At 37.4% G+C, this 10,984-nt stretch overlaps 1 protein-coding gene across 1 annotated transcript in view; it reads left to right on the forward strand.

The window, feature by feature from the left end:
* ATP2B4 (ATPase plasma membrane Ca2+ transporting 4) overlaps positions 1 to 10,984 on the forward strand; it is a gene marked incomplete in the record, with an annotated part of 192,691 nt that overhangs the window by 125,966 nt on the left and 55,741 nt on the right. Inside the window, 2 exon segments of the mRNA XM_072424517.1 lie at positions 3,900 to 4,134; positions 4,231 to 4,410. Of these exon segments, the coding sequence (XP_072280618.1) occupies positions 3,900 to 4,134; positions 4,231 to 4,410 (415 nt within the window).

Below are 10,984 nucleotides of genomic sequence, written 5' to 3' on the forward strand. Positions count from 1 at the left end.
GAACATTGCAAGCTTCTCTTCTTCAAGCTCCCATAACACCTCACATGGAAACGAACTATAAAGTAATGATGCTATAGTACATCAGGCTTCATAAATTAAACCCGAGTATCTCCCCCCTCTGCTACAGAGGTGATGCGGTCAAATAGGTACAATATTGTACGCTTGATGGTGCTGTCTGCATCTCCCAAGATTCTGGATGAGAATTTATAATAAATTTACTTGATCATTTGGACTATCCTACCAAAGTGGTTTCGAGACAGCAATATTTTCCAAACTGGGGTCAGTTGCCCATCTATTTCATACATCTTTTTAGCATAAGGATGACAAGCTGAATTGCACTCTCAAAGAAAAAATGGCAATTTATTTTACAAAACCTGGGACCTTTGGGTTTCAGTATCCTTCAGTATCCTTTGGGTATCTCAAAGACCTTGTTGGGTTTAAAAAAACAAAGATAAGGTGTTTCAAATTTTCAAAACCCTTACTTTGTTTTGTTGTAAGAAGCACATACTGTTTTATTCCTGAATTCTTACCTTGACTTTAGGTGTCAAAGTGTTTAAATTCCTCACTATGTATCCCTATTATTTTGTAAATGTTCAACTTAATGTTTTATAAATTGTTTATTTTCTCCTTTTATCTCCATATATTTTGTAAAATCCCCATGAAAACCATTAAAATATTTGAAATGTAAAATAAACTAGCAAAATGTATATCCAGGTTAAAATATAAATAAGGTTGTGAACTCTGGTCATAAAAGCATTAATTTAAATAAAATCATAATTGAAGGTATATATTGTTGTTGCCAAAATAGACCCAAACAGTTAAATAATCTCAATCCCAAAAAAGCTAAAATTTGACATTTACAGAAAATTGACAACAAAGCACACAACTTCTCTAGAAAAAAAGGTATTTGCTGGTGCAGTATTAAAATTAAAATTACCAAGCCTTTACAACCTCTTTGTGATATGGCTTTTGTGAACATAGTCTGTCGTGAAACCAAACTTTTTTTCATCTCCTTTACTTTCTGGCTTTTTTGCACCATGTTTAGCTCCTTGTACTTGTCAAGGTTTTTCGTTTCATAGTGTCTTCTTCTGTTATATACTTTGGTTACAGCTACGCTGATTCCACACACAAGACAAACAGATCTGTCCTTTACATTTGTGACTAGATATTCTGCTTCCCACTTTTCTAGAAAGCGTTTGTTTTCCACATTTCTTTTATCCATTTTTAGGAAGGGTGGCCAGATGACAGGTGACTAATGAATATCAACAGAGAGGGGGCGCTTTACGTCTTGACTGACCGCGGAAGATGCTTATAAAATCTGCCGGCACTAAACTTGACTAGACATACATTTGTTTTCTACAAGCAAAGATGGCACCTTTAACTTACAGATGCCTAAACTTACAGATGATGCAGTCATGACCGGCATTACTTGGATAACAGCAGGCTATGTACAGACCGAGTCACTGCTATATGACACAAGGCCATGGGTTGCCAAGAAGCCTGTGTAACTCCAAAACCTTCCTGGCACCTCCCACGTGTAGCTGAGGGGGAATGCTGGAAATGCCAGAGGCGGCAAATGCGGGGCTAAATCTTATGAGTGGCCCACGCTGGAGCTCCCTCTTGATAGACGCATTACTTGCATCTTTAAAACAGTCCAGTGCTTCTATAAAACTGTCCAATGCCGGGTCACGCATAGGCAGAGAGCCCGCTGGTCTAAATACGTGAGTGATGCCAGGACTTGTAGTAGCGGCGCTATTTCTATGCAGTGGCTGGCCAGCTGCAGTTCATATTTAGGATTCCTTTGGGGGCCATAAAAAGGTTGTTGCGGGCCAAAGTTTGACACCCCTACCTTAGAGCATCACATGTGAAAGTCACTTGCTTCTCAAGAGAATATCTCAACCATATAACAGGGTTAGGGCTAGGAGTTCAGGTACTTGCAGTCTCAAATTCACAATGAATTATAAGGTAGTGCAAGACACCCCCAACTTAAAAAGGATAAAGTAAAACAAATGTATGTATACTTTATTTAAATTTTGAAGCCTTCATAACTGGAAAATGTTTAATTCCATTATTAGGACACAAGTTATCTAAAGTATTGCTCAGTGTGTTCATTAATTCCAATACTAATTTTAACATTCTAACAATTACCCACAGGGTTAGCAAGTGTTCACAATAAGCAGTTACTTAACCTCCTGGGCGGTTTATTTCTGTCTGGATTTGTATGTATAAAAGCAGTACATTGTCACTGAAATATGTCCAATATTTAATAAATTTAATAATAAACTTTAAATGAAAAAAAACACAAAAATCTGTTAAAACAAGGGTGCATAAAAATACTGAAACCTGTAATATAACTGAGGAGTAGCATATATATATATATATATATATATATATATATATATATATATATATATATTATAATTACTTTTTATTAGATTCAATAGTTATTTTGTGTTGAATCCAATACAAAATAATTTGAATTTCCCGCCACGCTCTCGCATGCACCGACATCACCGGGAACTCCCAGTGAAAAGTATATAAAAGAAAAAAAAATTTAAACACTTCGAAACATTTTAAATTCCCAATAATTTTCATTGATTCTTTAGCACTAAAAAACTTTTTTGTGTGTTTGTTGCAACAGTATGTTTTGCCTTTCACACTCTGTAATTGCAAGGCCACAATTGCATTTTTTGAAGTGTGAAATCTGCCATAGTGTGCACATGCTTCAAAATTTTGTTATCACCATATTAAGTACATGTGTAAAGCTGTGAAAAAAGCATATTAGCCCAGGTGCTGCAAAGCCACAAACGTGGTCCCATTGTCTAGGTCCACATTGCAGATTAATCAATCTCCCCCATTAGCTGCCTAAACTTTCTCACCAATTACTAGCTCAGTAGCAGAAAATTGTGCCTCGTCTAGTTGTGTTGGTTTTATAGAGCATCCCATTCATGGCAGCCTTCTGTAGAAGACAGAGGAAGGCAAGTTAATGCTCTTCCCTGTCAATGGATGAGTTTCCTGCACGTGTGATATTCATACGCGGATTGCTCAAATTCATTGATTGATCAAATTTATAATCCTAGGGGAAAAAAAAAAGCAAAAATCTCAGAATCAAATCCGAGTGGAACTATCCTACCCTTTATTCCTAACATTGAGTATTTATGTGTTTGCACTGACACTGATTTGTGTCGTCAGTCCTAACATTGTGTGTTTTCCCTGACACTGTATGCATGTGTGTGTCTTTAAATATGGCATTACATATGTATCTGCTCTGGTACTCTGTGTTTGCTCTGATGGTCAAGCATCTCTTTATTGCATTTAGTGCGGTACAGATGGATTGGCAAGGCCAATGTGGTACCCATCCTAAAAAGGCAACAAAGTCTTTAGCAAGCAGTAGTATACCTATAAATTTAACTTCTATAGTTGAGATAGTATAGATATAGTTTTGGGCACCAGTTCACAAGAAAAATGTTGTAGAATTGCAGTGAATGCAGAGAAGCGCAGCATGGAGGAGTGCAGGTAACAGGAGAGATTAGTTGAACTGAATTTATTCTCCCTTGAAAGGAGGCGTTTAGGGTAGGGAAATATCTGCTATAATCCTAAATAATCTCTATTGTAATGATGTATGATGTATGATATAATGATTTATGATAATGTATAGTGAAATAATTCTAATCTCTGCACTCATTCATGTAATTAAATAAATTATTCAAAGTATGTGCATTTTGGGTATGGGATACACGTTAACAGATGTATATCACAGGCTTCTAATTCCTGTGGTCACTTTCTCTTCTGCTTCTTTGCTGCAAATCTCTCTCTCTCTTTCTGTGTGCAGTAATTCAGTGCAAAGTTCTAAACGATTATTTACTAGTTAACACCTTTTTTTCTTCTTTATGCTACAGATGTACAAAAATTTTGGATCAAGATGGGGAGGTGTGCCCATTTAAGGCAAGGGATCGGGAGGAGATGGTAAAGAAAGTGATTGAACCAATGGCATGTGATGGGCTACGGACAATTTGCTTAGCATATTGTGAATTTCCACCAGGGACAGAACCTGATTGGGATAATGAATCTGACATTTTATGCAATCTTACATGTATAGCCGTGGTGGGCATTGAAGACCCTGTTCGACCTGAGGTAAAATCTTCTTTAAAGGATCTAGTTAGTTACCTAACTATATTCAGAATATGTATTTCCTTTCTCATATTCAATCTGCTGTGTCATTTCTTGTAGGTTCCCGAGGCTATTCTGAAGTGCCAGCGAGCAGGGATCACAGTACGCATGGTAACTGGTGACAACATAAATACAGCTCGTGCCATTGCTACAAAGTGTGGCATCCTTCAACCTGGTGAAGACTTCTTGTGCCTTGAAGGCAAAGAGTTTAACACATTGATTCGAAATGAAAAAGGAGAAGTAAGTAAGCAAAAATGTTCATATATTGGACTTGGTGTAGACTATGTGTGAGATCATTTCAAAAAATATTTTATCTTAGTTGTAAGTTTAAAGTGTAACATAATATTTTATTCTATTTTAAGGTTTTGCCAAATTGAAGCCAAACTTTGATCCCCCATTTTTCACCCTTTCACCTATGAAATGTGTATACTTTTATTTAGGTATTTTTTGCCTTGTTCCAATGATGTATGTCATAGGTATCTATTCATCCTTTTATTCCTTTGAAGATGGTCAGATGCTACAGACAGTGAAAGTATAGGGTAGAGTATGGGAGTATACAATTACATGAGTTGTTTTATGCTTGTAGGGGCTACCGGCGGAGCTGGAATTCATTACTGTACTTTTTTCTGTAATGGTCATTTATAGCCAGGTACTAGGATTAAAAGAAAAAGCAAACAAAATGGATTGTATTACCACTTAACATTTAATTAATTATATTTCAGAAAATTGTTTCTCAAAAATGCAGATATTTCATTTTTTAGTATATCACTGAATGTTAAAAAACTTTAAAATATTATCCAAAATGTTTATTTATCTAGCAGACTTTGTTTGACTTATAAATCTGCCTATGAATCCGTCAGGACGGTTTTCTGGACTGAGATGGACTTGTAGCCTTGGGTTTGTCCATGCTTTTCTATCATTTTGCTTCTCAAATCCTCAGACAATTCTTGGCTTTTCTTTCTTTTGTTCCATGCTCAGTGTCTTAACACACAGACAAAATAAGATTGAGTCAACATTTCTCCATTTAACCTGTTAATTGCTACAGGACAGATGAAATACAAAATAAAGGAGCATCACATGCTTGAAATACAATACAAGAAGTAGTGCATTTTCTGACATAAATGCATAAATGGACTTAAATAAATGCAAGGGTGCCAATATTTTGGCCATGATTGTGTATTTACATACATAGGGGATATTTGTGTGAGATGGGGAGGACAAGGTGTTCACAGTGGGGGACAGGCGGCTGGATTGCGTCCGTCAGCAATATTTGCTGCAGTCGTAAGGGGGAAAAAGTTTCCCGACAGGTGGTGCATAAAACATACCACACGTATCAACGTAGCGTCGGTATAAAGCCAGCGGAGGGAGGGAGGGAGAGAAAGGAGCAGTAAGGCGGAAAAGGGAGAAATAAAGAAGAAAAGTAGATGACAAATAAATGTCTAAAGAATATGATGTCTGTGGATGTGTGTGGATAGGGTGTAATGTAATATTAAATGTACACTAGTGGAAAGGTATTAAGGGTGTGAAATCATGATGTGGATGCATGATTTAAACTAGATGATAGGATGTTAGATAAAGCCATTTGGGAATGTGTGTAAACATAATGAAAATGGTGCAGTTGGGTACATAAATTGCAAGAATGATAAAATGATATGGGTGTATTAGTGATAAGTGTCATACAGTGACAGATATTAAAGCACAATGAGCATGTAGTGTGTGAGTACCTGATGTTTTTTGTTTCATTGTAATGGCAGAAATCCAAGTGTGGATTATACAAAGTAGCCAAAATAAAGTGTAAGATGTACAATTGGAGTATAAAGTATACATTATACGTGGTACCTCAGATACATATTATAATAATAGGGTAATATGATGTGACAGTCACAGCTTACAACCTAAAACATCAGTACTTAAAGCAGAAGTAAACCCCAAAGCTAATCTAAAACAATAAAATCACACTTACCTTCAATCCCGCAGATCAGTCTGTCCGTTGGGAGGTTTCTCCCATCGGGTCCTGCGTCTCCTCGGTATCCGTCTTAAGCCCTGCACAGAAGGAGCGCCAGGTGCCGCCATCTTCTCCTTTCTTCTTCCCCGTTCTTCTTCCTACGTCACCTGATCTTGCACTGTGCAGGTGACGTAGATTGGGAAAAAACTTGCTTATCCCTCTGTGCATGTGTATTGATAAAAGGGCTCCATCTGAGCATGGCCGAGATGCTTGGGCATGTGCAGAAGTAGCAGCCAACAGCCTCCCAGGATGGGTGACGTAGGTATCTCGGGAGGCTCTGAGCTCCCATTGATTTTTGATCGCCTAGGCAAGATCGAGACTTAAGGGGGCGGTGCTGCACACTTTTTAAAAAAAAAAAAAAAAAAAAAAAGGTGTACACTTTTTTCCTTTAAATAAAAGGGTTGTCTAGCCTTTTATGTAATGTGAAAATTCTGTGTTTAGGTACATTTTAAGATACATATTGCAATGATAATATTGTTATAATATGACATTAAAAGCCTACAAACAAATATACTTATTGCATTAATTTATAGTGAATGGTAATAGTCAATATTATTGTATAGTAAATGTTAATAATCACATAGAGATTCACAAAAATATTATGTAGTGTGTGTGTATATCTATCTATCTATCTATCTATCTATCTATCTATCTATCTATCTATATATATTAGAGAGAGAGAGATAATATATAGCTCAATATAATTGTCTACATATAGACATGGTTAAGTTTAAACCCAAAGGCAAAATACATAAACAAAAATGTTATATTATGAATGTAACAGAATAGATTTGAAGCTGAGCACATGATTTTGACCAGCAGGGTCGGTTGCTTTAAGATTGCAAATCCATTTCGTTCTAGAGTCAAAGTCTCTTCCCCTGGGTTTAGTGGCATTGTGGTCCAAAGTATTTTTTTCTGCATGGTAGCCTACGGTAATGATTCTTCTGTGGGTATTGGAGTAAATGTGTTAGTATATCGATTTTCTAAATGTGCGTTGAGTTTTGCACATGTAAAATGAGCTAAATTCACATGTTATTTTATAGAATATACCTATGATGGAGCAATTCACAAATTGATGGGACGATATACCTCCCGTTGGGGAGAACTAAACTTAAAGCCAGGTTTATCCAGTTGCACTAATGGCAGTGGCCACATTTAAAAAAATCCTCTCACTTGCTGTGCAGGTGTTAGATTAGGCATAAAGGTAAAATGGCTGGTGACAAGGTGGTCTTTTAGAAAAGATGATTTTCGATAAATTACTTGAGGTTTGTGCTTGATAAATTTCCTCATTTGAGGAACTGATAAGAGTATATTCCAATGTTTACTGCAGATTTCACGCAGCAGGTTTTGATGTTAATTATATTTGGTAATAAGTTCCGTTGTTTATTCCTGTTTGGGTTTGCTGTGTTTGATCTATTTTTTAACAAATAGATCCTGTCTAGCCAGTGGTAGAACTCCTTCTCAGGAGTTTTTTTAGGGTAGCTACGTTCCAAGAGTCTTGATTGTAGAGCTTTAGCTTCTCTTTGGATATTGGTCTCTGAGGAACAATTCATTTTTAGCTTTAGATAGTGGTTATAAGGTTTACTCCTAATTAGGGGCAGTGGGTGAGCGCTGGATGCATGTAGAATAGTGTTTCTAGCTGTTGCTTCCCTATAGAGAGTTGTGGCAAATGTATGATTGTCAGTTACTATCTACAAGTTGAGAAAGGGTAGATGATGATGTTTCATTGTAAGTCAAGAAGACTCATCCTGTCCCCAAAGGAGAAGGGCGTCATCAAAGTATCCCAACCAGGATAAAATCTGGTAGCGGTACCTATTGATCTTAGGGTTTGAAAAAAGTTCTCCAAGATATAAGTTTGCATAAGACAGAGCACATTTAGTTCCCATAGCTTTGCATTGTTTTTGTAGGTACATGGTATTGTCAAAGGTGAAGATATTTCTGGTAAGAATATATATCAGCAAGGATAGAATAAAAATGTTTTGATTTCTTGAAAGAGGTTCATTTCTCGTTAGGCATGGCAAGATGGTTTGGAGTGCCTTATCGTTTAGGATACTGCTATTGAGTGCCTTAATATAAATTGCAACTAGGATGCTATTGGGATAGACTTTATTATTATTGGTAATTTTAGGAAGTTCAATTGTGTCTTTCAAATATGATGGTAGACTTGTCACCAGGATATTGCGGGACAACGTGTGGGATCTTTCAGGTACTTATGCACCTTGGGAAGCACATAAAAAGTAAGGGTTATGGAATGTTATATCAGAATGTAATCCTTAGTAGATTTGTTAATAATGTTAGAGGTATAAGGATCCCAAATTAGAGAGTTGAACTCTTTTGGGTGACATCAATATCTGGAGTAGGATTGGGTATCCGTTTATATTTCTGGATCAAGTCATGTATGTTACTGAGATATAGGACCGCGGTCTGTTGGAGCTGAAAGTTTAGGTATTGTAGTAGTGGGCTTTGAGATATCAGTTAAGGTTGTGGGTTTCTTAAAGGAAGAAGTAGATTCACATTTGTATAACTTTTTCCTAATTAAAGCCTATTTGTCTCTTGTAACTTATTGTTTTTTTGTATAGTAAAAACCCTTTATCGCAATAAAAACAAATGGTAAAACACATTTGTACTATATGGATAATAATTTTACAATATAGTAGATTTGCCTAAAAATGCTTTCCCTCTATTTGGTTTTCATTTTCATTAGAAATAAAATGACTGGCAAGAAATTCCAAAGTTTTTTGCCACTTAGAAAACATGCTCCCATGCTCCCATGCTTCTTGCTTCTGAATGCACATCCTATGTCTAAAAGGTTAGACTCTCGGAAATCCAAAGCAACGTTTCACTTTGGTGCTATACCCTTGTACATAAAGTAAGACCAGTGTGTTTAAGGACTGTTAAGTCCTTTGCCAATTTTGAGACTATTCTCAGAACCATGTCATTAAACTATCACTTCATTGCTTAGTAGAGCCACTAAATAGCAACTTACTTATATTGGAGGTTGACACAGTTCACTGAGTTTTGGTATCTCTTGGTTCCCACCCTGGTGTATAAAAAAAAACAGGGTGAATTTTCTACAAAATTTGAGACTCTCATCTATGATGTATGTAATAATCAAACTAAAAAGGAAAGGAGTAAGGAAGACAAGTTAGGTACACCACGAAAATGGTCTTTAAAACGACTGACAATAAAAGAGGTGAATCCTCGTAGGATTCCATAAACAGCTCCAAGCTGTTGAGCTACTATGGGTGTCTTTCCACGGTTCCTCAGCATCAGGGAAACTGAAAAAAAAAAAAAAGAGCCGCATACCGGGATTCAAGATGGCGAATGGCCCCTACAATCTTACCTCTGAGGCGTCTGAGACACTGAGGGTGGGTTAATAAATCTCCCGCAGGAACATGGAAATATAGTGGAGGCTGTTGCAATCCTGAAAATAACCTACTATACAGGAGGTGATAGATACAGCAATAGGAAAGGGGATGAAATCATTGAAACAGGAGCTCAAAAGCCAAGCCACTAGAAATACCACAGCAGAAACCAGAATCTCTACTAATGAAGAAGATCTGCTTCAAGCCAGATCCCAATTGGCGACCATGGAATCCCAGGTAAGGTGGTGGATCTGGAGAACAGATCTCGGAGAAATAATTTGTATCTACCTGTATCTACTCAAATCAGCAGGGGGGCTAACTTCCCTAATATAAGAACGTACTATTTGGCTTGTTTGACGAGACATATTGTTGATTGGCTCAAAGGTACCCCATGTTTTTCTAATCATAAGTTGGAAAAGGCAGTGGTTTATTGCTGGGACCTTAGGGCCCTGTTGCACAGTTCATTTTCAGTACTTCCCATCTGAAGAATATTATTCCTCCTAGAGACACTATTATAGCATGGCGGGAGGTAAGGAAAAAAGTGAAACTTTCATTTAGTCTTTCAAGACATCTACCTATCTGTGGAAACCCCATGTTCCCACGGGGGGATATATAGCCAATATCCTGGACATGGAAGCGTGAACAGGTAGTACTAATAGGAGATTTGTACAACCAGGAGGCGACAGGTACGACAATCTGTTGTTCATGGCTACTCCTTCTATTTTGTAAATGTGTAAGTCGATTCAGGATTATTTTCATAAATCTTTGTCGACTACCAACGTGAGTAGGTGGGGAGAGGAATTACAGACAGAGGATGTTGTTCCCACTAAAACGCAGGGATATTGATCGCTATGTAAAGCATTGGTGAATGAGATATGGAGGGAGACACAATTTAGGCTCTCCCATAGGGCTTATAAGGTCTGAGAGGACGCCACTTGATGTTTAGACTTTACCTGCCCTAAACATAAAACCCCATCCGCCATGTTGGTCTTAAACGGAAAGACCCCATCAGCCAGGTCTGTGGTCATGCCCATTGATTACGCAGTATTGGCAGAGGGTAGTACAATATGTTTACGAAGTAACTGGATACTATGTCCCAGCCAAACCTAGCCCTATGTTTGTTCAGGTGTTGGGACGAACTTCCAGCGGTGGTACAGGGTAGGAATTGATGAGAATGGATCTCAGTCTGTCTTTCCTCCTAAACTGGAGACACCCAAAACAGCTATTTGTACTGTGTTTTATAGCAGGTCCCTGGATGCTTTAATTAACGAGGACAAGCACATAAATATATTTTTTTGAAAATGGCACTCTTTTATTCCCAATACCTTTACAGAAGCAGTTCAAAAACAGATTCTGACGTCTTTCTTGCAGTCCACCTGGTATATACTGCATATATCTTCTTTATTTTGTCACTGGTGAGGACATGCTGCTCTCACTTCCCCCC

Source organism: Pyxicephalus adspersus, chromosome 1 (genome assembly GCF_032062135.1).
Source record: "Pyxicephalus adspersus chromosome 1, UCB_Pads_2.0, whole genome shotgun sequence".
Taxonomy (NCBI): domain Eukaryota; kingdom Metazoa; phylum Chordata; class Amphibia; order Anura; family Pyxicephalidae; genus Pyxicephalus; species Pyxicephalus adspersus.